Genomic DNA, 24,973 nt, shown 5'->3' with positions numbered 1-24,973 from the left:
AAAAAAAAAAAAAAAAAAAATTTCAGTCTTTAGAAGTTTTCCTCTTTGAATGACTTTCTCTAATGTATATTTGTGCTCTTACCTTTATATATTGTAGTCTTTATATAGCTGTGTTAGTGCTTTTTTTTTTTTCCAGTAAAAATAAATATTAATTCCTGTGACACAACAAGCATTTTCATTTAGCTGGCTAGCTATATGCTTTTTGTTTTCCTTCTGACTACTTTCTTTGTTTTTTTTTTCCCCATTTTTACCTTTATAATTTATTTATTTAGCTCTATGTACCTCTGAACTCTTCATTGAAAGATTAGGGAAAAATCTCATTTTAATGCCAAAGCAGTCATTTCTTCGATTTGGTTTCTGTCTGTGCCTTGATTTTAGTATATGAGTTAGTTTAAGCTCCTTACTGTGTTAACTTCTGTTTTTTGAATTATTTTCAAGGAATATGAAAATGTTCGTCAGGAATATGAAGAAGTAAAACGAGCTCGTGATCGAGTGAAGGACGAGGTCAAAAAACTTAAAGAAGGGCAGATCCCTATTACACGTAGAATTAAGGAAATTGAAAGGCAGCGCTATGATTTGGAGGCTCAGATCAAAGAAAAGGTACTTTTTCATTTTGGATAATCTTTTTTCGGTATCAAGAGTCAAACTCAGGACCTTGCGCTTGCCAGTCAAGTGCTTGTGCCGCTGAGCTATATGCCCGACTGATAAATCTGATTTTTATCTTCGCAAACACAAAAATTATTTTACAGTTCATTCAGAATATTTTCTGGGGTTTACTTTACTTTGATATAGGTTCTTGTTACGTTTCTAGGTTGCCCAGGTTAGGCTCTAACTTGGGATTCTTCTACCTCATCCTTTATAGGGCTGGTTGTACAGGCACGTGCCACCACTCCAGGCTTGAAATAGCACTGCGTTAAGTACAGTGTGATTTGTAATAGTATTCCTAGGGACATGGAGCTCCTTTTATGAATTTATTACATCTGCTTTGTTGTAATTATACACCCATTTGGAGGGGGGTGATAAAATCTGGTATTTCCTAGAATAAAGAGTGTAGTCATTCTTTTTTATTTTAGAAGTATATGTTTAAATTGCTTATAGTCAGCTGGGAATGTAGCACAGTCGTAGAACACTTGCCAAGGATGTGTGAAGCCATAAGGTCAGTCCCTGATACCACAAAAATAAATAAATAAAAATTATTAATGATCATGCCTTAACATTTAAGGACTTGGGGATTATTGAGAACAAACGGTTCAAGTTCCTGCTTTGAGAATATAGTAGTCTCCCTTTACCTGATGAAATATATTCCAAGACATCCCAATAAATGTCTAAAACTGCAGATATTCCTGAACCCATATTTTGAGTATCTTTTATGCAAAATGCTTAGGACCAGAACTGTTGCATATTTCAAATTTTGGTGATTTTAGAATGTTTGCGTAGAGTTTTCTGATTTGGCATACCTAATCTGAAAATCCAGAAATCTGAAACTTATTAGGTATGTTATTGGTACTCAAAATGTTTCAGATTTGGGGGGTGTTTTAGACTGTAGAGTTTTGGACTGTGGATATTCAACCTGTATATACTATCTTTTTTCCCCCCTATATTTAACATACTGTTAGCCAGCTTTTTGTTGCCATGACAAAATTATCTAATATAAACAGCTTAAAGGTAGAGAGTTTATTGTGGCTGCCAGTTTCAGAGATTCAAGATGGTTAGCTGGTTCCATTGCTGTGTGCCTGAGATGAGGCAGAATGTCATGGTGGAGCATATTCACCATATGGCAGCTGGAAGCAGAGAGGAAAGTGTAGGAAAAAGACAAAGAGGAAGGGACAAGACATACTTCCCTTGACTGAGTAGGCCCCTCCTCCCTTCAGTATACAAGTTTAATTAAGCTTAACTTTCGTGAAAAAGTTACCCATAGCTCTTTTATCTAGAGATGTACCATATATTTACTGAAATATGCATGTTGAGCAATGCTTATTGAATGAAAAGGCCATGTCTAGGAATATAAAGTCAAAGGAAAGGAGTTACTAATTTTGACTTTGCTACTGTCAGTCAGAAAATCTCCATTAGGTCTTAATTCTAGTATGAGTTAAAGTGGTTTACAATTACTAGGCTCAGGTCTAGAAGACTGAATAGTTATTAGGAACAGCTAAGGATTTTAGGACTTGATTGGATCTGATTTTTAAGAGAATTACTATTGATCATTTTAATTTTAGAGCAAGAAAGGATTGTAGATATTGTTACCTAGAGACGTTTCTTAATTTTGTGGTTAAGAATACTAAATCCCAGAGGTAACATGGCTTCTTGAGGGATAGAGCTAGTCATTTCACATTAATTGTGGTTGTTATAGATAAGTTGCGGATTTATAATATTTTTTTTTTGGGTACTTGAATTTACTACTAAGCTACTTTTTTTTTTATAGTGGGAGAAATATGTACAATAAATTTCAAGTCTCTTAATTAAAGAATCATTTAGAACTCCCCCCTCCCCTTTTTTTTGTCAGTTCCTAACAGAAGCCCGACTGTTAAGGCAATGTCAAATGTCTGTGAGCCTAATTTGTTTCCCAGTCTATGTAGCCTGAGATATTTTAGAATTATTTTCCTGCAAAAGTGTTCCTAGATTGTGCAGTAGCACATTATACTATTTCGTATTTTTAAAAATAAATTAGTACCCTTAACCATGCAGTAGGAATAAAATGGTTAATTTTGTTTAGTGTTGGTGCTGTTCTTGTGGTTGCTCCCTTTGTTCCAGCAGAAAGCCTTTTCCAATGCTTATGATTGTTTTTAACATTCCACGGAGGTAATACAATGTTACGGAGAAGGCATAGACTTTGAACTCACATAGAACTGTATTTTAAATCCCTTTCTGTCATTTAATATCTGCTTGACCTTATTCTCTTTATGTGTAAAAAAGCAGCAACATCTTTTCTAACTATCCCCTAAGACTATTTTCAGGATCATAAAATAACACAAGGAAATAAATATGAACAGGCAAACGTTTGCACGCATGTTATAGCTTTCTTAGCATTTCCTATACTGTTGATATTTTGGTGATATGTAATTGCATGTTATGTAAGTAAATTGTGGGAAAGGCATTGTTTCAGGTTAACTCACATAACAATATTTGGATGGTTGGGACTACATAATTGAATTGAATTTTTAAGTAATTTTTTCCTCTCACAGGCAACAGATATCACGGAGACATCTCAAAGATGCAAACAAAAGCAAGATGTTATAGAAAGGAAAGATAAACATGTAAGCTTTCCTACTGGAATTTTTATTATCTTTGTTTGCCCTACCTCCCCCTCCCCCGGTCTGGATAATGGGTCGAATTCTTGTTTCGAAGCTGTAAAAGATTCTCCTCATTCTCTATTTCGTATGTTAATCTCTGAAGGAGATTTAAGATTTGAGCATATAATAGTTGTGCAGAAGATCATGGGAAAATTGGTTAGAACTACTATTTTAGCTAATCTCACGTGTGGTAAGGTGGTTTTTTTTAAAGATCCTATAATTTTAATTTTTTCATTCAGTTAAGGTTACTTATAAATTGTAATTGTTTTAATTTCTACAGCTATATAGATTTGGGGGGTGGCCTGGGGCTTGAACCCAAGGCTTTGCTCCACTGAGCTGAATCCTAGTCCCTTAGATATGGAATTTAAACTTTTTTTTAATATAGAGTCTAGTTATACTACTTTATGGTAAGTAATTGCAACCTTTATGATTTTAGAATTTTTTGTGATATCTTTTGGACTTTTATTGTATATTTCATGTCATATATATGTTTGAAATGTTTTGCTTTTTGTGTTTGCGACTAGATCTCTCTGTATGTATATGTTAGAACAGGCTTACTATAGTTGTATTACTCAAATGTGCTACATTTTTTTTACCTAGTTGATGAATCCATTTTTCATGTGTTAATACTGTATTTCCTATAAGTATAGTTGTATTTTTCCTTTACTTATAATACTGTTTGCTACCTAGATTTTAAAGCTTGTTTTTTTTTTTTTTTTTTTTGAGACAGGGTTTCATTATGCGGTTCAGGCTGGCCTTGAGCTCATTTTGTAGCCCACACTGGTTTTGAACTTGCAATGATCCTCCTGCCTCAGCCTCCTGAGCGCTGGGACTGTGGGCATGTGCCACCACACCTGGCTGTTTTTTTGTTCTTTCTTCATCATATCTGCATCATATTTTGTCTTCTGTAAAATAATACATGTTTTTGTTTTGTTTTGTTTTGTTTACAGTACTAGAGAGTGGACCCATTGCTTTTACACTGAGTTACATCCCAAGCCCTTTTTTTGTATTTTTATTTGGAGAAAGGGTCTCAAGTTCTCCGTGCTGTGCTCCATCCTCCTGCCTCAGCCTCCCAGAGAGCTGGGACTGTAGGGTGTCCACTACCATACCCAACTTGAACTTTCTCAGTTTGTTATAAAATCCTCTCTGTCACTAAAGGAGTTTAAATAGTTTACATTTGTTATCCTGTTTTCTGCTTGTAGCTTTTGTGTATTTTCTTTTACTGTTTTTCTACTTTCTGTTGCAGTTCATCAATGTTTTTACTCCATTTTTATTCTGTAGTTTGAAAGTTGTATGTTTTAGGCCTATTCTAGTACTCTTAAAGTTTAATATATTTATCTAATAAAAATTAGAGTTACTAGTATTTTTATTCTTTCTCCTAATTAAGATAAAAATCATAGCATACTTTTATGTCCTCTTCTCCACCTCCATATTAGTATTAAAAATTTGACTTACTAGTTCAAATACTACTTTTTACTATTGGTGTTCATTTGGATTTAATATATTTTATAAGTTTATTTGATCATGTTGTTTCCTATCTCACACATCTTCTGTTTTCCTCTTATGGGAAGGTGGGGATTCTTTTAATTTTTCCTTGCTAGACTAAATTTTTTGTAGGTCTTACAGAGAGGCATTTGGGGTGGAAAATTTTCCAAGTCCTTATATAGCTGAAAAGATCTTTTAACACTCCTCTTCAATGTTGCATGACTGGGTAGTGAATTCTAAAATAGAAATTATTTTATTTTCCTCAACGTTTAAAGAATCTTGCTTCAGTATTCTCTTGGGTCCAGTATTGTACCTGAGAAGTGAGTAGTCAGAGAGACAGCTGTGTACAAAAAGAAAAGAAAACAAAAAGGAAATTGAGTTTGATTTTAAGTGGAGTGAGAAACCATGAAAAGGCCTTGAAAAGGCCTTTATTCTTTTTGAACATTGTTAAGCTAGGGTCTTCAGTTACCACATTTCTGTCTTGAGCTTCCAGCAACCCCCTCTTCTGGTTTAACAATTTGCTACGGGGTGGGGATATAGCTCAGTGGCATAAGCGCCTTCCTGGCAAGTGCAAGGTGCAAAGTTCGATTCCTGGTACCAAAAAAAAGAAAAAAAAAAAATTGCTAGATCAATGTTGAACCTCAGGAAAGTGCTCTCCTTAATATTTGCAGATTTACTTACAAAGAAAACAACTCTGCAAATGGAAGAGATATGCAGGACAGCATATGTGGTACAGAATGTTAGATAACTTCTTCCTTCTCTGGCATGTAGTTTTCCATACATTAACAAATCCAGAATGTCTCCATACCTTGTTGCTTAGGAAATTCTGTCAGAATTGCATGATGAATAAATCATTAGCCTTTGGTTATTTCTTTTGATCTCTAGGTCTTTTCCACTCTCTCTTTTTTTGGTCTTTTTGAGACATGGTTTCACTGAACCAGCAGTTCAGGCTGCTCTTGAACTCACTTTGTAGCTCAGGCTGACCTCAAACTCACAGCAATCCTCCTGCCGTAGCCACCCAAGTGCTAGGATTACAGGCATGTGCCACCACACCTGGCTTCTCCCTTCCTTTTGAGGTTAGCCAATGAGGCTGAAATTTCCAGTCATCTCCTGAAGTTGTTGCTTTCTCTGAAAACTTAGCTGCATCTTGAAACTAATTGGGAACTCTGCCAGGAGTCACTTCATTAACAAAAAGTCAGTTATTGGGGGAAGTGGCTCATTATGAATAACATAAGATTCTTCCATCATTTAGAAAATTCCAAGGATTTTATAGACTCTATACCGGGAACCTGGAACAGAGATCAACTACATATTTTTTATTATACCATAATGATTGTCCCTCATATCAAGTATGGAAGAAAAAATAATTACAGTAAAGTACACTTATTTTGTTAACCTGTGTGATTACCTTTACTAGTGCTTTTGGTTTTGTTTTGCTATCAGTTTCTTGTCTAATGTCCTTCCATTTCAGCGTGAAAGACTGTCTTTAGTGTTTCTTGTAAGGCAGTTCTGGTAGTGAAAAATTCTCTGTCTTTATTTAACTGTGAATGTGTTAAATTCTTCTTCCTTTTCTTTTGTTTTTTGGTATGCTGGGGATCGAATCCAGGGCCTTTGCATTTCACTAAGTTGCCTAGGGTAGGGTCGAACTTGGGACCCATCTGGCTCAACTTCCCCAAAAAACTGGGATTATAGGCCTATGACATCAGGCCTGGCTTCTCTTTTGTTTGTGGAGGGTAGTTTTACTGAATATAGAATTACTAGTTACCATGTAGCACTATGTTTTTTAGTTGATGATGTGTGTGTGTGTGTGTGTGTGTGTGTGTGTGTGTGTGTTGTTGAGACAGGGTCTCACTATGCAGTTCAGGCTGGCCTTGAGCTCACTTGGTAACCCAGGCTGGTCTCGAACTTGGAATGATCCTCCTGCATCAGTCTCCCAAGTGCTGGGATTACAGGCGTGCCCCACCATGCCTGGCCTCTTGCAGCACTTTGAATATGACCTCTTACTGACTTCTGGCCTCCATGGTTTCTGATGAGATTCAGCTGTTAATCTTATTGAGCACCTTTTTATTATATTAAAAGTTTTGTCTTTGATTTTCAACCATTAACAGATATTTCTAGATGAGAATGTCTTTAAATTTATCTTCCTTGGAATCCGTTGAGTTTTATATGTAAAGGTTAATTTTTGTCATCACACTTAAGAAATTTTGCTCCGTTATTTCTTTAAATATTCTTCCCATATCTTTTATTCTTCTGAGACTCCTGTTAAGCATATTTTGAAATGCTTAATGATTTCCCACCAGTCTCTCAGATTCTACTGATTTTTCTTTATTCTTTTTTCCTTTTGCTCCTCAGACTAGGTAATCTCCATTGATCAGTTTTTAAGTGTGCTTAACTCTTTAATCTGCTTGCTTAGATCTAGTGAGCTCCTCTGGCAAAATTTTTGTTTTGATTACTATACTTTTCAATTCCAGAATTTTTAGTTGGTTCTTTTTTTATAGTTTCTATGTCTTTATTGGTACTCTCTAGTCAACAAGACATTGTTCTGTCTTTCCTTTAGTGCTTTTGATATAGTTTCTTTTAATTGATTGAATATATTTTAAACATCATTTTTAAGATCTTAGTCTTATAAGGCCATGTTATGACTTAGATCTAAAATATCTCCCAAAAGTCTCGTGCATTTAGAAAGTGATTGAATCATGGGAGCACTATACTTACTATTGGACCTATCCATTGATAATGTCAGTAGCTAAATATACTGTTAGGAGATGGGAGCTGGTTGGAGGTGGGTCACTGAAGGTATAATGTTGAAGGGTATATTATTTATCCCAGCTCCTCCCTTCTCACTCTGCTCCCTGGCTGTCATAGATTGAACACTTTTTCTCTGTGGAGTCAGCCAAACAGAGACTGAATTCTCTGAAAACCGTGAGCCAAAGTAAACCCCTTCTTTTTAGTAAATAGTAAATTTAGTACTGGAGTAAACTGGTAGTAAATATAGTAAATTGGTACTGGAGAAGTTGGATTGTTGCTGTGACTATCCTGGGTTAGAAGCTTTTGGAACTAGTTTGTGGTAGGAGTTGGGAAAGGTTTAGTGACGTGGGTTAGAGAAATTCCCAGAATGGTGTAAGCAGAGCCTGATGGTGATTCTAGATAGAGCTCGGAAGACCAGAATACTCAAAAAAATGTGGACATTGAAGGCCAGGCTTAGAAGGTTTCAGTCGGCAACAAGGAATCTATTGACAGTAGGACTACAGGCCATACGTTGCACATTGTGGCATAAAAATTAATTACATTTTACCTATGTCCTGAGAATTTGCAGGAAAATAGAGATTAAGGGGGGTGGAATAATAAATCTGGCAGAGGAAATTTCAAACAGCCCAACATTCAGGTTGTGGTGTGGGTACAGTTAGATGCTTTTAGCCAGATTTATAGTGAAAATTAGGGGCAAAGGGCAGATCCGAAAAATTCAAGGCACTCAGAATTTTAGCTCAAAATGAACTATATGTAAAGTTGGGTGCCCCAACTATGTATTGTTGCTGAAGAGATTAGCGGCACTAAAAAGAAGCCAAGTAGTTTGCATGAGGACAATAGGAAAAATGCCTTGAAGACATATCAGGAAATGGTCAGACATCACCCATCTAAAAGTTTGCCTTGGATCTGGGAGGAGACTTTGGATTTCAGCTTTTCAGCAGTTTTGGAACTGTTAAGACTTAGGTCTCTCTTAGAGATGGATTAAATGTATTTTGAATAATGAGATGTGTCTGAGCCTTTCGGGGGCCAGGAACAGAATGTTAGGATTTAGTTCTAAAGGGTCTCCCAAAAGTCTCATATTCAGAGGGTGACTGGATTATGGGGCAGTTATATTCATCAGTGAATTCATCTGTGGAGGAGTTTGGTGGCTCACTGTGCTGTTAGGAGGTGAGACTTGGGTAGAGGTGGGTCACTGTAGGTATAACCTTAAGTGTATGTATTCTTCTCTCTGGTTTCCCTCTTGCTCTACTTTCTGACTGCTGTGAGTTGAGGATCTTTCTTCCATTATTCTGTTTCTGCCTCAGCGCTAGCCAGACATAGACTGAATCTTCTGAAAACTATGAACCAAAATAAACCTTACCTCTTGTTAGTTGTGAGTATGGAGTATTTTGTCCCACTGATGGGAAAGTAACCTACATAGTTCACTTCTAGACATTCGTCTCCAGGATTGTTGATTGCTTTTTTTTCCTTGTGTGTCCGACTTTCTTGTTTATATGAATATCTTGATTTTTTTGTTGTTGTTAAAACTGGACAATTTAAATAACAAAATGATTTGGTTTTTTTTTCCCAGTACCGGGAATTGAACTCATGACCTTGCGCTTGCCAGGCAGGCACTGTGCCACTGAGCTAAATCCCCAGCCACCTAAATAACAAAATGTATCAATTCTGGACATGAGGTGTTTACCCCTCCCCAAAGCTTGGTGTTACTGCTGTTCACTGATGATGATGTTGCTATTGCTGTTTGTATAGTGACTTAATTCTGTAGAATTTGTATTCTTTGTCATATGTAGCTACTAAAGTCACTGTAAACTTAGTGATCCCCAGATGACCTGACTGATCAGTTATTTCTGTAAATACCTAGAACTATTATTTCTCCTAGTCTTTGTGAAACATCTGTATGTATGTTAGGTCACATCTTCCAACACTCAGTTGGGCAATATTTTCACTTTTCATTGAGCTCTATTAATTTTTCAGATTATTGAAAAGTGGTTAATTTCCACTGCTAGTTTGCAGCTCTGTCCTAGCTTTGACTTTTATTGGCAGTTGCCTCAAAATGAAAACAAGTGAGAGCCCAGGTATTTCTGGAGTGTGCACACACTCCTACTCGCACATGTGGACTTTTGGATCCCTAGGCATTCCTAAAACCTTGAGTGAATGTGTCATTTTCCTTTATAAGATTTTTGTTTATTATTTTCTCCAACTTTTATTATTCTTCAGGCAACTATCATGTTGAATAATTGCTGCTGGTTGCTTTTGACTGTGTGTGTGTGTGTGTGTGTGTGTGTGTGTGTGTTTTGAGGGGGGGGACCATTTTATCAGGGATTAGCTGAGTGGGGTCAAAGATAAACCTTACAAGTAAGATTTTCTGGGAACCTGTCTTACAGAATAGATAATGACAGTTCTGTTGGGTGAGGATTCTCTTGAATGAAGATTTAAGAGCTCTGAACTTGTTCTTATCTTTCCAGGGTTGTGAGGCTGCAATTTTCACTGTGGTTGTGGGTTTTGGGTTTTCAAGGCTGCCACAGAAGTAGGGAATGGGGGTGGAGTAGGGCATGTTCAGCATTCCACAGCTTGCTGTTTTTAGCAAGTCTCCGGCATTTTTCTTCATTGAACACTTCCTGGATCCCTGCAGGCATTTTGGTTAAATTCCAGAGTGCTATAAAAGTGAATTTTAACGGTTTTTGTCATTGTTCTTCGATTCTTATGGAGGAGAGGATTTTAAGAGTTACTTACTTAGCCATTCCTGATGAAATCCAAATCTTTTCTATATCTAACAAAACTGTTGCTGGGATTTTAATCTCATTAAACCTTTGGGGAAAATTGGAATTTTTGCTACGTTATGTCTTCCAGTCTGTGAATGTTATATATCGACATTTATTTAGATTTTTAATTTTCATAGCATTTTATAGTTCTAACATATAAAACTGCTTTTATTAATAATCAGCCAGCTAGCCTGCCTGATTCCCTCCCTGCCTCCTCTCTTCCTTCTTTCTTTTCTTCCTGGTAGATTCCTTGGGATTTTCTATATCATGTCCTGTGCACATAGGAACAGGCTTGTTTTTTCCTTTCTGATTTCTTTCTTTTTTTTTTGGTATGGGAAATCGAACTCATGACCTCAGGCTTGCCAGGCAAGCGCTTATGCTGCTGAGCTATATCCCCGGCCCTCTTTTCTGATTTCTGTGTGATGAGTTTCCTTTGTTTGCTTTACTGCACTGGCTAGAACTTTTGATACTCCTGAATAACAGAGGTGAATGTGGACATCCTGGCCTCATTCTTGATCTTAAAAGGAAAGCACTTACTTTTTCACCATTAGCTGTTCTGGCAGTAGGTTTTTTATAGATGTTCTTCATCAGATTCAGAGTTCCAATACATAGTCTTAGGTTTTTAAAACTTCTTATGCATGTTGTTCAGTTTTACCAAGTATATTTCTACACATATTGATAGGATTTTACAATTTTTTCCTTTAGCCTGTTAATATGATAGGTTACGTTGATTTTTTAAAATATTAAATTAACATTATATCTCTAAACTCAGGTTAGTTATGGTATATAAACATATAATTCTTTTTACATGTAAATTCTTTTTTTGCCAATATTTTGTTAAAGGGTTTTTATGTCCATATTTATGAAGGACATCGTTCTGTAGTTTTCTTTTTGTACTTTGTCTGCTTTTGGCACTAAGATAATTAGGTCCATTTAGAATTTTAAGAAGTGATCCCTCTTCTGTTTTCTGGAAGAGGTTGTATGGAACTGTTAATTGTTCTTAAGAAATTTTGTATAATTCTGAAGTGAACCTATGTTGGTCTAAAAGTACAGAATCTGCAGTGAGGCCTCTGTTTTATTCCATGGGCAGTTGTGTTCTTTTGACTTTCTCCCTACTCACCACTCACCCCTGCTCTGCCTCGTGGTCTTACCAGACGTTTGTTAATTTTATGGGTTTTGAGTAACCTGCTGTGTTTCATTAATACTGGTTTTGCTGTTTTCAGTCTCACTTACCTGTATTACTTGCTTTCTTCTCCTTGATACAGGTTTTTTTGTTCTTTTTACCTGGTTCTTGAAGTGGAGTATAGATTATTTGAGACTTTCTTTTCTTATGTGCCCTCTTAGAGCTATACACTCTTTATCACTCCTAGATCTATAAATTGTCCTCTCAATTCTGATTTACTGTGTCCCACAAAATTTGATATTCTGCATTGTTTCTCTTTCTTTTTTTGAGATAACCATTTATCTAATCAATCATTCTTTCAAAGGTCATGTAAGTGGTCTTTAGTTCGGGGTTATTACTGGTTAAGCTGGTGTTAGTATTCTTCGTAGCAATGTTTAGACATACGTTTTCATTTCTGCTGGATCATTTCCTAAGAGTACAGTATCGTGGTTTACATTAAACTTTTAAGGGAATTGACGCATTGCTTGAAAAATAATTGTTGGTAATTTATTTTCACAGCAATTGGTAAAAGTTAACTTGTAGGGCTAGGGATATAGCTCAGCTTGTGGGAGGCCCTGGGTTCAAATCTTAAAAAATAAGTGTTCATAATATAGCTTGTTTTTTGTTTGTTTGTTTCTATTGTTGTAAAGACAAAGTCTTGCTGTGGAGTCCAGGCTAGCCTCAGACTTGAGGTCCTCCTACTTCAGCCTTTTCACTGCTGGGATTATGGGTGTGTGTTCCATGGCCTACTGGCTCTTTTTTAATGGTTGTTTATTGTAAATAGTTTGAAAAACACTGTTTAGGAGTAGCCTTGAGGGGATTGGTTTAACTCTAGGGACTGTCCTTATACTGTACAAGATAAAGTGGAGTGAGTACAGATGTAGGTAGGGTGATGGGTTTGAAAGCAGGAAAAGGGAGTATTCTGATTTTAACTATTGTATTGATCGAGTATGAGGCAAGTTCACCAGGATCATGAGTTAATAGAGGATAGATAACAATAAAGCATTGAGAGGGAAGGATGAGATAAGAATTTAAATCAGAACGAGGCCACACAGTGTGTTTTTGTGATACTGAGATTGAACTCAAGGGCTTCTACATGCCCAGCAAGTGCCCTTCAACTCAGCTACGTCCCAAGCCCTTTTTGTTTTTTTTATTTTGAGACAGGGATTTGCTGCATTGTCCAGGGTGGTCTTGTGCTTTTCTCAGCCTGTCAAGTGGCTGGAATTATAGGAATGTGCCACCATTGGCATAGGGCATAGATTTTATTAGAGAAGTATATTAGTAGTAGTTGTGGTTGCCTATTTAAATTTTATGGCTACAAATGTAAAGTGAGACCAGTTTTTAAGGTTTCTTCAGATAGTTCAGTTGATTAGACACATGCAGCATGTACTTAGGTTGAGGAAGTGTAGGGTGAAGGCAGATATTTTAGAACTTTCAGTGCTAACAAGCAGCCTGCGGTGGCACGTGCGCCATAGGTTTGCCCCTGGTGATATATGGTTAAGTTTAATTAGGACTGGATAGAAAGTATACAGTTGGTACATAATTGTTAATAATCTACATGCCTCCCAGCACTTGAAGGCTGAGGCAGGAGGATTGCTGTGAGTTCAAGACCAGCCTGAACTGCATAGCAAAACTGTCTCAAAAAGAAAAAAAAAAGGAAATACAGTTTTCAGAGGTGGTATTATTTTTGGTGATGTACATGATCTTCAATATAAGGAAAAGATGATTGAAGTTAAAACAATATGGAACACAGAGACCAAAGAGTTAGGTTGAAGTCACACGATGACAGACACAGTGATGGGTGAAGACATTGAATCATTGAGGTGTTAAAGTCTCAGTGAGTGAATAATGAGGGAGAATTTGAAGGGAGGCAGCAACATAGTAATAAGGAACATGGGTAGCAAAGTCTGATCATTAGCCTTTAAAGGAACTGAAGTGGGGCTCAGTTAAAGGATGAAGCAGTAGAGTGGCAGTGAGAATCTCCACCTCTGAGTCCTGAAATGACGATACAGGAAAATAAAAACTCCCAACCTGAACGATATCTGGGACTGGTTTGTGTTCTCTAAAATCGAAGAATGAATTTTAGGAACAACAGAGGTTAAGAGCAGAATATATTTATTGAGGGAAAGAAAGCTTCTGTCCAAGAGAGGGACAAAAGAGTGGTTGCCCAACGCTCTGTCTTTTCTAGGGACTTTTATAGAGCAGAGGCACGAGGTGAGGTGGGTCCAGAGTAGGGGGAAAATGGACAAAACTATGGTCAGCCCATAAGAATTGTTCAGGTAAAATTGATCAAATCGTGATCAAATGGGGAACAGGGGCTTTTCCTGTAACGCACTGGGTGACTCTTCAAGGTGGCTGCTACCTATTTAGAATATCAATCCCTGATGTTTACACCTAGGGCGGTATGTGGGTGCATTTATTTAGTCCTTTGTCTTGAGGTCTGGCCCACAGCAAATACATGTCTTGTCTTTCCTGTTGGCTCCTTCCAGGGCCTGACTGACCCTGTCTGACTGCCTATAATATTTCTATCTAACTCAGCTGCTATGACAGTAATGGGTTATGGTGGGGGTCTAAGGAGATGTGTCTTTGAGCTGTATCTGTATTTCAGTGAAGAAGGGGCTTTAGCTCAGCGGCACAGTGCCGGCCTGGCAAGTGCAAGGTCGTGAGTTCAATTCCCAGTACCAGAGAAAAACCAAAAAAAAAAAAATTTCAGTGAAGAGTAAAAAGGAATATTGAGAGAAATTGAAGATAAAGCGGTGTGACTATAGTGTCCTAGTGAAGATAGGTGAATAGAAGGTGTAGATTAACTGTGCTTGAGCTAAACGTGAGTTTTGATGATGGTAGAACTGATTAGTCAGCGTAGTTTCTTGTGTGAAAGAGGCAAATTAATTAAGAGTTCAGAAAATTAAACCAAAATATAAGGAACTATTGGACTGCTTTTTAATTTTTTTTTTTAGGTCAAAGTCAGAGACTATTTCAGTAAGCTTTCTTTGCCAGCCCAATGATTTTCTTTCTTTCTTTTAATCAGATTTCATTGGTACATTTTAGATACATCATGATCACATTCATCATAGAAAATTTGTACCTGTGCATGGTATAACTTGTTTTTATTCCCATTCCCTTATCCTCCCTTCAACCCCTCCTCCCTTCCCCATTTACAGAAGTTTTGTTTCTGTTTTCCTTCTTTTCTCTCTTTTTTACTTTTCCTTTATTTCCTTTCCCTCTCTCCTCACCTTTATTCCTTCTCCATTTGAACATTTTCTTCGTATTTCACAATACCTAATATACATTTTGGTCCTTATTTACTCTTTTGGTTTCTTACACCAGAGAAACAGTGTGATATTTACATGTGTGTATGATTTATTTCATTTAAGAGTATGGACTCAAAGTGCATCTATTTTCCTAGAACTATCTCAAGCATGACCTTCTTTATGGCAGAGTAGTACTCTGTTGTATAAAAACCCGCATCTTTATCCATTCACCAGTTGATGGGCACTTGGGCTGTTTCCAAGATTTGACTATTACAGACTCTGCTGCTATAAACATACGTATCATGTATCGCTCTCAGCCCAGTGATTTTCAATAGCTTGGTCTCCATCATACTAGGAGTGCGAAGCTTATGTATGTTAAATCTCTTGTTCCCTTTTCATGGGATTAGACTTTTTGTGTTTGATCATTCTTACTTTTACACTTGTCTTCTTGTGATCTTCTCCCAAGTGTCTTAGGCTGACTTCATGGGTTTCCTGGCTGAAAAGTAAGACTTCTTGTCTACTGCCCCCTCTTTGATCCATTGAACATTGTTAGTTTTTAAGACAGATACTTCATTCTTTTCAAATACATTTTCTCTCATTTTGGTCTTTGGTATAGGAGAGGTGATTTGGGCATATGCTTAGTGCAATATCTTGATATTGCCAAAGCTGAAGTTTTTCAAAGAAAAAATTTGCACCACTTCAAATTCCTAAAAATAGGGAATAGGAGAGTAATGTATATTCATATACCAGGATGTTATACAGGTGATGATTTTATTTTGCAAGAACATGGGGTATAGTGAGAAACAGCTCTCAAATTTTTAGTAGTGCCATTTGATAGAAATAACTATTCTATAAGATAGTAGTAGGCATTAAAATGTAGATGTTTAAAGACATTTGGATTATAAGTGATTATCCATATTTTTGTAATGAATGTGTTACAACATTTATAATGTGAAAGAGGAGGGAATAAATGTGATGTACATATAAAGCCAGCTAACAAACAGGTATATAAAGTGTTAGCCTTACTCAGATACAGAGTTGTAGTTATAAAAGCATAGGATTATATCTCTGTGTGCAACACATGTCTGTGTTAAGGAAAATTGTAACTGGTTTTGATAAAAGTTCCACTGACATCAGGTGACAATCAACATTTCTGGCTTTTAAAAAATAATTTATACTGATTATAAGTCAAAAGTTTTAATTATAAAGATTGATGATTAAATCCACAATATTAACTTGAAATGTTCCTTGAACAAAATTTTGTCACAGTTTGTTCTAGTTTAAAGTTAAAATGCCTTACATTTCAATTGGATTTCTATTTATTGAAATTATTATATCATATGACTTTTAATTTCAGTTGTATGATATGTAGTATGTATTACCTCTATTTAGAAATTGATTGGCTTTATAATTTATTCAATGAGTATGTAATGCACCTTGTACGGACTTCTCTAGGTACTATAGTTAGACTATATTAGACAACAAATAAAGATACAGGTAGTCTAGTAGGACTGGTAATCTGCTAGTCTCATTATAGCCGATTACCTTTTCATGAGGAAAACACCCATGGTCTTTGCTTGTTTGATTTTTTGAAAGGCATGGTGCTGATTGTCAAACCCAGGGCTTCATGCTAGGCAGGTGCTCTACTACTGAGTTACACCTCCAGCCCCATACACCTTATTACTATGAATGCCTTGTAAACCAATAGAAAACAAATCATCTGAAGTACTAACCTACTTCTGTTTTAATAGATTGAGGAACTTCAGCAAGCTTTAACAGTAAAACAAAATGAAGAACATGACCGACAGAAGAGAATAAGTAATACTCGCAAAATGATAGAGGATTTGCAAAATGAACTAAGGACTGCAGAAAACTGTGAGAATCTTCAGCCTCAGATTGATGCCATTACAAATGACCTGAGACGAGTTCAAGATGAAAAGGCATTATGTGAAGGCGAGATAATTGATAAACGGAGGGAGAGGGAGACTCTGGAGAAAGAGAAAAAGAGTAAGTTTTCTTAGGGCAAAGAACTGTTTATAAAATAGACCTGATACCGATATATCTGTTGATTGGCTTTCTTCTTCCCCTAATACTCATTGCTTTTTACGGTTCAAGTCTCCATAGGAAACTCAATTCAGTTCTTCCAGGGTTGTGCCTTAATTACCGACAGCTATTGCATGCCATGATTTTCCACCATTCGATCATTGTCTTATGTCCAGTTGCAGCATTTAAGTGTCTAAAAATGCTTACCTTTATTTTCCTTACAGAGACACAGATTGGATTTAAACTATCCTAGCCTTGCTGTTAGCTTTGTTCTTTGAACTCTAATTTCATATTTATTTTTATTTATTGTATAGACCATGTGTGTAGGTTGATCACATTATTTGGGTAGAAGAGATCTTATCTGCTCAATATATATGATCAATATATTAGTTTTAAAAAACCATTATTACATGTTTATTGGAGGACTACATTTGTGTCCTTATAGTTACAAAGAACTAGAAGGGAAAGGTGGTATAACCTCTTTCCTACCTCCAGACCTACTCTCAAAAGTAATCACTTAATTCTTTTAGCAGTTTTTATGATCTTTTCTTTTTCTTTCTTCCCTCCCTCCTTCCTTCCCCCACCCGTCTCTCTTTGCCAGGGTCTCACTGTAGTGCAAGCTGGCATTGAATTCACTTATTTCACAGTTGTTTGATTAATCAACTTTAGACATCACTTTGGATATTTATGCCAGCTGTTGATTTTACCTTATAATACTTACCTCCCTGTTACTGCAGTTTGTCAAATTAGATTATTATATTAATAATACTGATTTTCATTATAAATGGTATATCTTTTTGTGTCACTTAACAACTGTCAGTGTTGAGTGTATATTCTGTAAGATAAACTATACTGTAGTACTCCCATTCTTCTCATACTCATATGCTCTCATCTGTACTTTGGCTTTTATATTTTCAAAGCTAGAAACATCTACATTTGATTGAGAACAATAATTGTTTGATGTGTTCTGTGGGTCAGCAACGTTCATGACAGGGCTGTAACTCATGTCTTCCTGCCATGTGGCTCTGAACCACTGGTAGTGTGTACATGACTGTCCCTTTGGGCAGCATAGGGCAGTCAGGCAGTATAAGCCCCCCAATAGGACAGTCATGCATGTGCCACCAGTGGTTCAAGCTGGTGGAAATGTGTTAATTCGAGAAGTTTAGATTGCTATATATTGCTTACTGCAGCAACAAAATTTTTTTGTAGCCAAGCCAAATTGTATATTGTAATTAAATTTCACTTTATTGATAATTTTATAAGGTTTTAATGAACTTCAGAAAAAACACCATTTGCTTTAGCATTTTCCTACATTGAAGAAAAGGAAGGAGGAAAAAAGACTCAGACATTCTCTTGAATTCTGTGGCTTTCCATTTAAACTGGTTGTTTTCAAGGCTCTTAACCTGATTGTCATCTGGGACTTTTCTCACACTTTTCCTGTGTTGAGTAAAGCTATTCCTGAATTCCGTGTTTCTCCCCTTTGTTTTCCTTAAACAGAGTATTCCCTTATTTTGTTAGACTGCATTTTCAGATAACTTCATAAGAAAAGATATCTGAGAATTAATTTCATTTATTAATTGCATCCCTGGTCTTCATTTTGTTGTGTATGTGTTGAAAGGTAAATTTTCTTTCATAAATTTTTTTTTCAGTAGTGGAGATTGAACCCAGGTCCTGCATACTAAGCAACATCTCTAGTTCTTTTTATTTTTTATTTTGAAACAAGGTCTCACTAAGGTACTAAATTGCCAAGGCTGGGCTTGAATTTGGGGTTCTCTTGCCTCAGCCTCCTAGCTGGGATTATAGGCGTGCACCACCACACCTGGCTTCTCAGATTGTTTTTCTTTTTCTTTTTGAAACAGGTTCTTGCTATGTAGTTCAGGCTGGTGTTGAGCTTACTATGTAGTCCAGGCTGGTGTCACACTTGTGCCATCCTCCTGCTTTAGCCTCCCATGTGCTGGGACTACAGGAGTGCGCTACCATATGCATCTTCTCAGAAATTTGAAGGCTTCTTGCTTGTGTCGTCTGACAGGAAAGCTAGCACTTTTCTCATTCTTTTGTAGGTGACTTGTTTTTATTTTAAGTAGAGTCAAGATCATTTTATTATCCTAGGTATTAGGAATTTTAAAATGATTAATCTGGGCCAGGTCTTTTCCACTATGTTGAGTATTTGCTGAGTTGTATTTGTAACATTTAGATCTAGGGTAGTTTTTTTGTGTTATTAATAGATTATTTCATGGCTTAACGTTTTCAGAAAAACAGTACTCACTTTCCAATTTTAGGTGTGGGTGAGCATATTGTACGTTTTGACAATCTTATGAATCAGAAAGAAGATAAGCTGAGACAGAGGTACCGGGATACATATGAAGCTGTTTTATGGCTGAGAAGTAACAGAGACAAATTTAAGCAAAGAGTTTGTGAGCCCATAATGCTTATGGTAAGAAATTTACTTATCTTTGTGGAATCTTTTGGTTTTATTATTGCAGTCATTGTAGATTTTTGTATTTTAAGAACTCTTAGTCCACCTAATACCTTTTCTAGTGTGGATATGTGACATCTCTGGTATAGGACTGAATTTGAATATGAGGTTTATAAAAGTCTTGTGATCAATAAGGGTAAGTAACTATTGAAAAAAACCTGTGAACTTTTTTCTGGAGAAAAGGCATGTGAAACCAACAGCTTACCCTCCATGAATCATGTATGAAATTATCCTGGTTAGCCGGTTCTTAGTGTGTAATGGATTAAAACCTGCCAAGGAGGTAGAAAATAGTATAAACAAAAAATGTCGATAAAGGGACTCGTGACAGGATAGGCAAGGAAATCACCTGCTGTAATAAAGGGCAGCCTGAGAATTTTTATAATGAAATAGTTTGTTAGCATTATAAAATATTTAGTACCCCTTAACTGCTGTTTGTGGGCCAGCGAGATCAGGTTAAGAAGCTGAGTACAGTGGTACACACATGTCCCCAGCTACTTACGAAGCCAAAGCAAGAGCATTATCACAAGTTCAAGGGCACCAGGGCAATTTATGGAAAATTACATAAAGTTTGGCTGTGTAAAGGAATGAAAAAGTGAAAAACTATTCTTCGATGATAATGTGTTAGATATAGATATATAAACTTGAGACTTGCCCAGATATAAATTATTTTTGCTAGGTTATTTGAAAAAAAGATTTGATTGGTCAGGCATGGTAGCACATGCTTGTAAGCCCCGCACTTGGAAGGTTGAGGCAAGAGGATCGCCACAAGGTCAAGGCCATCCTGGGCTAAGTAGCAAGACCCTGTCTCAAAAAAAAAAATTGATTATAGATCCTTGCAGGATTCATGAAAAGAGTTACTTTCTTTTGTTTTTTATACAGGGTCTCACAATGTAGTTCAGGATGGGCTTGAACTCATGACAGTCTTTCTGCCTTAGCATGTTGAGTTCTAGGATTATAGGTCCGCACCACACCTGGCAGAAAGTTTAATTTTCTATAACTTCTATTTGTGTTATACTTTATAGAATCATTTATATAAATTTTAATCTTTTATTATATCTTACAATAGCAAAACTGATGTGCATAATATAGTCTCTTCTTGTTCAGGGATGCATTAAAATATTTTTGCCAGATCGGGAAGACAGTTTCCATTTTGGATATAGAAACTGTTTTGAATAATCTGATGAAGACTGAAAGAAAAGATAAATACTTTTGCCCTTGGTATAAGTTTTAATGCAAATATAATTGTCAGCAGATTTTTATAAAAATGCCAAATTTAAAATAATATTTCAGAACTTTTTAGTTTAGATTTGTCATCTGTCATTTTTCTTACATTAACCTATCACCTCTGTCCATCCGTAACCCTTCAGAGATTAGTTGAAATATTACCACCTCCCTAGACAGGTTAGCAATATGCAAACTTAAAATTAAGACATGTAACTTGTCACTTGAAAATCTATTTCCATGATTTCTAACAGTTCCAGTCTAGAGTTAGAGAAGTTTAGATAGGTTTATTTATAGATGTACTTCTTACAGTAATATTTATAGTCGCAGACTGATGGGGTAAAAGAAGAGAATTTACAAAAGTACCACTTGGTGAAGTAAATTACTCTACTCTTACAGTGAATGCTACTCAGACATTAAAAATATAGGTGTAGCTCTCAAGTAATAGTATACATGACATGTTCATGAATTATAAAACAGGTTACATAGTAGGATGTGTAGGAAAATTTTATTTTAAAATTGGGAAACAAGAAGCTGTCATCAACCACCTGCTCATTTTGGAATGCTCTGTCTCCATTATTTCCCTATCATTTATGTTACAACTTTGTAAAGCTATGACCGTGAAGTTCTTTGAAAAAGTTTGACCAGTATTTTCTTCACTGATCTCATGAGGAGAGAGAGCATGTAAAGAAACTGGAAACTGAAAAAATCAACAAGGTGGCTAACTCTTCCTTGAGGATGTTAGGAAGCCAGACTGTGAATGCAGTGGAATATGTTTTACACTTGGAAAAACTATGAATCAGTCACTATTGGAACTGCAAGTACTGGTCCGTGAAAAAACTGAACTCATTACCTGACTTAACAGGAAATACATCAAATAATTGAATAGCGGTGTAACCAGTACACAAAGTGAAGGTCCCAGAATCTGAAAGACAGATTGTCTCTTATAAATACACCTTGGGGGAAAGTGATAATGAGATTTAAGTCCTAGGCTGGATTGCCCATAGCTATTTAAAGAATTACTTATTTTGATAATATTGTGGTCACTTTTATCTTTTCTGTATGTTGAAGGGTAAGTGTCTACTTACAATTCCTCTCATTTTCATTTATATTTCTAATAAAGTAATACCAAAGTTTACCAAAAAAATTAGAGAACAAGATGCTAAAGGCTTAGAGTGCGTATGCCTTGTTGATATGGTTTTAATTTTTTACTTGTGTGTCTATTTTCCCATTTTTGTGTACTTAATATCCTGGGGCATGATCGCACAACTGTAATCGCAGCACTTGGGAAACTGAAACAGGAGAATTGCTTTGAGTTCGAGGCCAGTCTGAACTGAGTAGTGAAACTGGATAGTGTCTCAAAAAGGCCAAAAAAAAAAAAAAATCTGGAATTAGGGAGTAGTAGTATTGGCTAATACTTATGTAGCAAGTATTGTACTAATTTTATTCATGTTGTTATGTTCTTTAATCCATATTTAGTTCTGTGAGGATATACTATTTTATTCTATTCATTTTACAGATGATGTAGCTAGAGCTTTCTGAGATTTGAGTAGTACTTGATTAAGATCACACATAGGATTTGAAAGGGTGTCTTTCTGACCCTAGAGCCGAAGGTCACCTAGCGTTCTTCATGGTTATTATGGGACATAAACACCTCAATTTATTATGAAATTCATTATTTCATTAATAATGAAAAAAGGTTTTTATTATTCAAGAAAGCTGACTTTTATCTGCTGGAGGTAATTCATGTCTCCTCTAAAATTCCACAAATAACACTTTTTAATTTACTTTTTTTAATGAGAGCTATGTTTTTCAACATACTCATCTGCAAAAAATAATAAATTGTTACTGTATTGTCTCTCTCATATAAGAAACTGAAAGAGTAAATAACATCCAAAAGGTATAGTAGATATTGTGAAAGAGAAAGAAACTACTAAAAAGAAAGAGCAACTGGGATGATGAGGGAAAGGAGAAAAGAAGGAAGGGGGGAAAAATATATATACACACACACAAGATAGCTAAGATAATTGTACTAATTTCTAATAGTTCATTGAAAGGAACAGTTAGCGTTTATATTGTTTGATCAACTTTGCATGTCTACATCTGGTAATCTTCAAAAAATGAAGATGACAGTATACAATGTAATAACCATTGTTAATTTCCTGTAATCTTGTTTTGAAATTGGGTATCATTTTTATTGGCTTTTTCTTTTTAAAATAAAAAAGAAAATTAGGGAGTTATACCCTTTTTGAGACCGTTCTCTTTTTCCCTGACATGTATCTTAAGGCATCCATGGAATTGAGCCTTGCGTTCAGACATTAGTTAATACTAGTAATTAGTATTTGTAAAATAAATCAGTAAGTTTCTTATTGTGGTGGTGGAAGCCTAGGGTTTCTCTTGAAGGCACTAACAGTTACAGTTAGCTGGGCGTGGTGGCGCATGCTTATAATCCTAGCACTTGGGAGGCAGAGGCAGGAGGATCATTTCAAGTTCAAGGCCAGCCTGAGCTACAAAGTGAGCTCAAGGCCAGCCTGAACGAACTACATGTCAAGACTCTGTCTCAAAAAGACCAAAAAAAAAAAAAAAAAATTGGTAACAGTTACAGTTAAACTATAGCAACATTTTTAAAAAATTAGTTTTATAAAGATTTTTACTTTTTCTTTGTGTTATTATGCCTGTCACTTAATCACCATGTATATGAAGTTCTCTTGAAGATTAAAAGAAAAATATTAAATGTGTGGGAAAATTGAGAAACTAAGACAAGAGGGTTGTGAGCTCAAGATCAGCGTGGGCTGCATAACAAAACCTTGTCTTAAAAAAAGAAAAAGTTTGGAAAAGATAAGAAGTGTTTATATTCTTGGATCACAATCTAGTACTTTCAGATGTTTTCAGTGAGCTGGCCAGAAAGTAACTAAAATTATTTCATAGCATGAAAATTGGTATGTATCTCTCTGGTACTATTCAAATCAGATCTTTTGTTTATGGATTGGTTGTTTCTGAGTAACAAATTCAGTGTTTTGAAATGAACTTTTAGTACCACGTCGTTACTTTTTTCTTGTCCTAGTACAGAAGTGAATTTAATTAAGTACAGGTTATATACAGACATGTTCTGATAGTCAGTGGATTTCATGAAAGTCAATTTTCCTTCTGTTTAGATCAACATGAAAGATAATAAAAATGCCAAATATATTGAAAATCATATTTCGTCAAATGATTTGAGAGCTTTTGTGTTTGAAAGTCAAGAAGATATGGAGATTTTCCTCAGAGAGGCAAGTATTGATCAGCACACCGCTTTGATTCACTTGGCACTTATTTTTCAGTGCTTAAATGTTTAGCTTCTCTAGGACAAAAGTAATTTTACAGCCTTAACTCTTGTGTAAAATTACTACATTTTGCTAATTTCTTTTCTATTTGTGTAATTATAGGGAGATATATTTGTTTTCTAAAAGGGAAAATAGTACACTCATTCCTCTATAACAATTTGAAATTAATGAAATTAATCTGTTCTAAGCAAAAGCATGATGGACCTTGGTTTTTGGGATCACTTTTGCATGTTTTGGAATGAACTCAGTTTTTCTCTCCAGGGGAAATTAATATAATGTTGCTTATTAATACAAATAAACTTTGTGGAGAAGAATAAAACTCCTGCATCTTCGTAGAAAACCACCAGTGGCTTGAGAATCTAAGTCACCGAAAGGCAGCAAGGATTAGCATTCAGGAAGATAGGCTCTGTGGCTAGGTTGCCAGAATTTGAATCCTAGTTTTGTTTCTAACTTGTAAATTATCTAGTATCTGTGCCTCATATTTCTTCAACTAAGAAATGAGGTTCATATTACCTATTTCAGAAGATAACTGTGAGGATTTAAGTTATTAATGAGTATTTAGAATAGTACTTATTAGCTAGTGCGTATTATATATCTGCTACATGGTTAGCTATATGTGACACTTTTAGCTATATATGGAGATTTCTTTAAGATTTTCCTTTTGCATAAAAGGCCTGTCTTAGTCACTCTTGCCTCACTGAGAACAATACCCAAACATAAAGGCTGAGAAGTTTATTTTGCTTGAGTTTCAGAAGCTTCAGTCCATGATTGTCAGGCTCAAACACAGAAATGGTAGAAGGGCCTGCTGCAGAGGAACACTTCTCATTCTCACGTCGTGGTGCCCAAGAAGCAGAGAGGGGATACCCCTTCTAGGTCATTCCCTCAGTGACCCACCCCACCCATGCCCGACCTCCTAACATAGGTCAGTGCCCCCACAGCCCAGTCACCTTCCAAAAGCCCTATCTGAACATAGGAGGCTCTGGGGGACATCCTAGATCTAAAGCACAACAAGGCTGTTGTGGTTTATTGTCTAGATGTACCTGCAAAGCCTCATGAGGATATGGGGCAGGCTTTTCAGAGGTGACTGAATCTAGGGCTGGTGATTGGTTCGTCGTCTAGTGCTAGGATTGCTGGTGTGAGTGAGGCTCCCGTCCTGCGGCGGGAATCCTGCGTATGATATAAGGCAAGAAAGAGGCTTGCTCCTCCCTTTTT

General features: G+C 36.1%; 1 protein-coding gene across 2 annotated transcripts in view; it reads left to right on the top strand.

Moving 5' to 3' along the window:
- The window catches only part of Smc5 (structural maintenance of chromosomes 5), a gene marked incomplete in the record, with an annotated part of 106,109 nt that overhangs the window by 23,867 nt on the left and 57,269 nt on the right, over positions 1–24,973 (top strand). For both annotated transcript variants that reach the window (XM_013516362.1, XM_005388744.2), the window contains 5 exon segments: positions 439–600; positions 3,183–3,254; positions 16,450–16,705; positions 19,021–19,175; positions 23,594–23,707. In XM_013516362.1, coding sequence (XP_013371816.1) covers positions 439–600; positions 3,183–3,254; positions 16,450–16,705; positions 19,021–19,175; positions 23,594–23,707 — 759 coding nt within the window.

This window comes from Chinchilla lanigera, unplaced genomic scaffold, assembly GCF_000276665.1.
Source record: "Chinchilla lanigera isolate Chin_1 unplaced genomic scaffold, ChiLan1.0 scaffold00033, whole genome shotgun sequence".
NCBI lineage: Eukaryota > Metazoa > Chordata > Mammalia > Rodentia > Chinchillidae > Chinchilla > Chinchilla lanigera.
The sequence above is the reverse complement of the archived record's forward strand: the minus strand, read 5'-3'. Positions and strand labels throughout refer to the sequence as shown.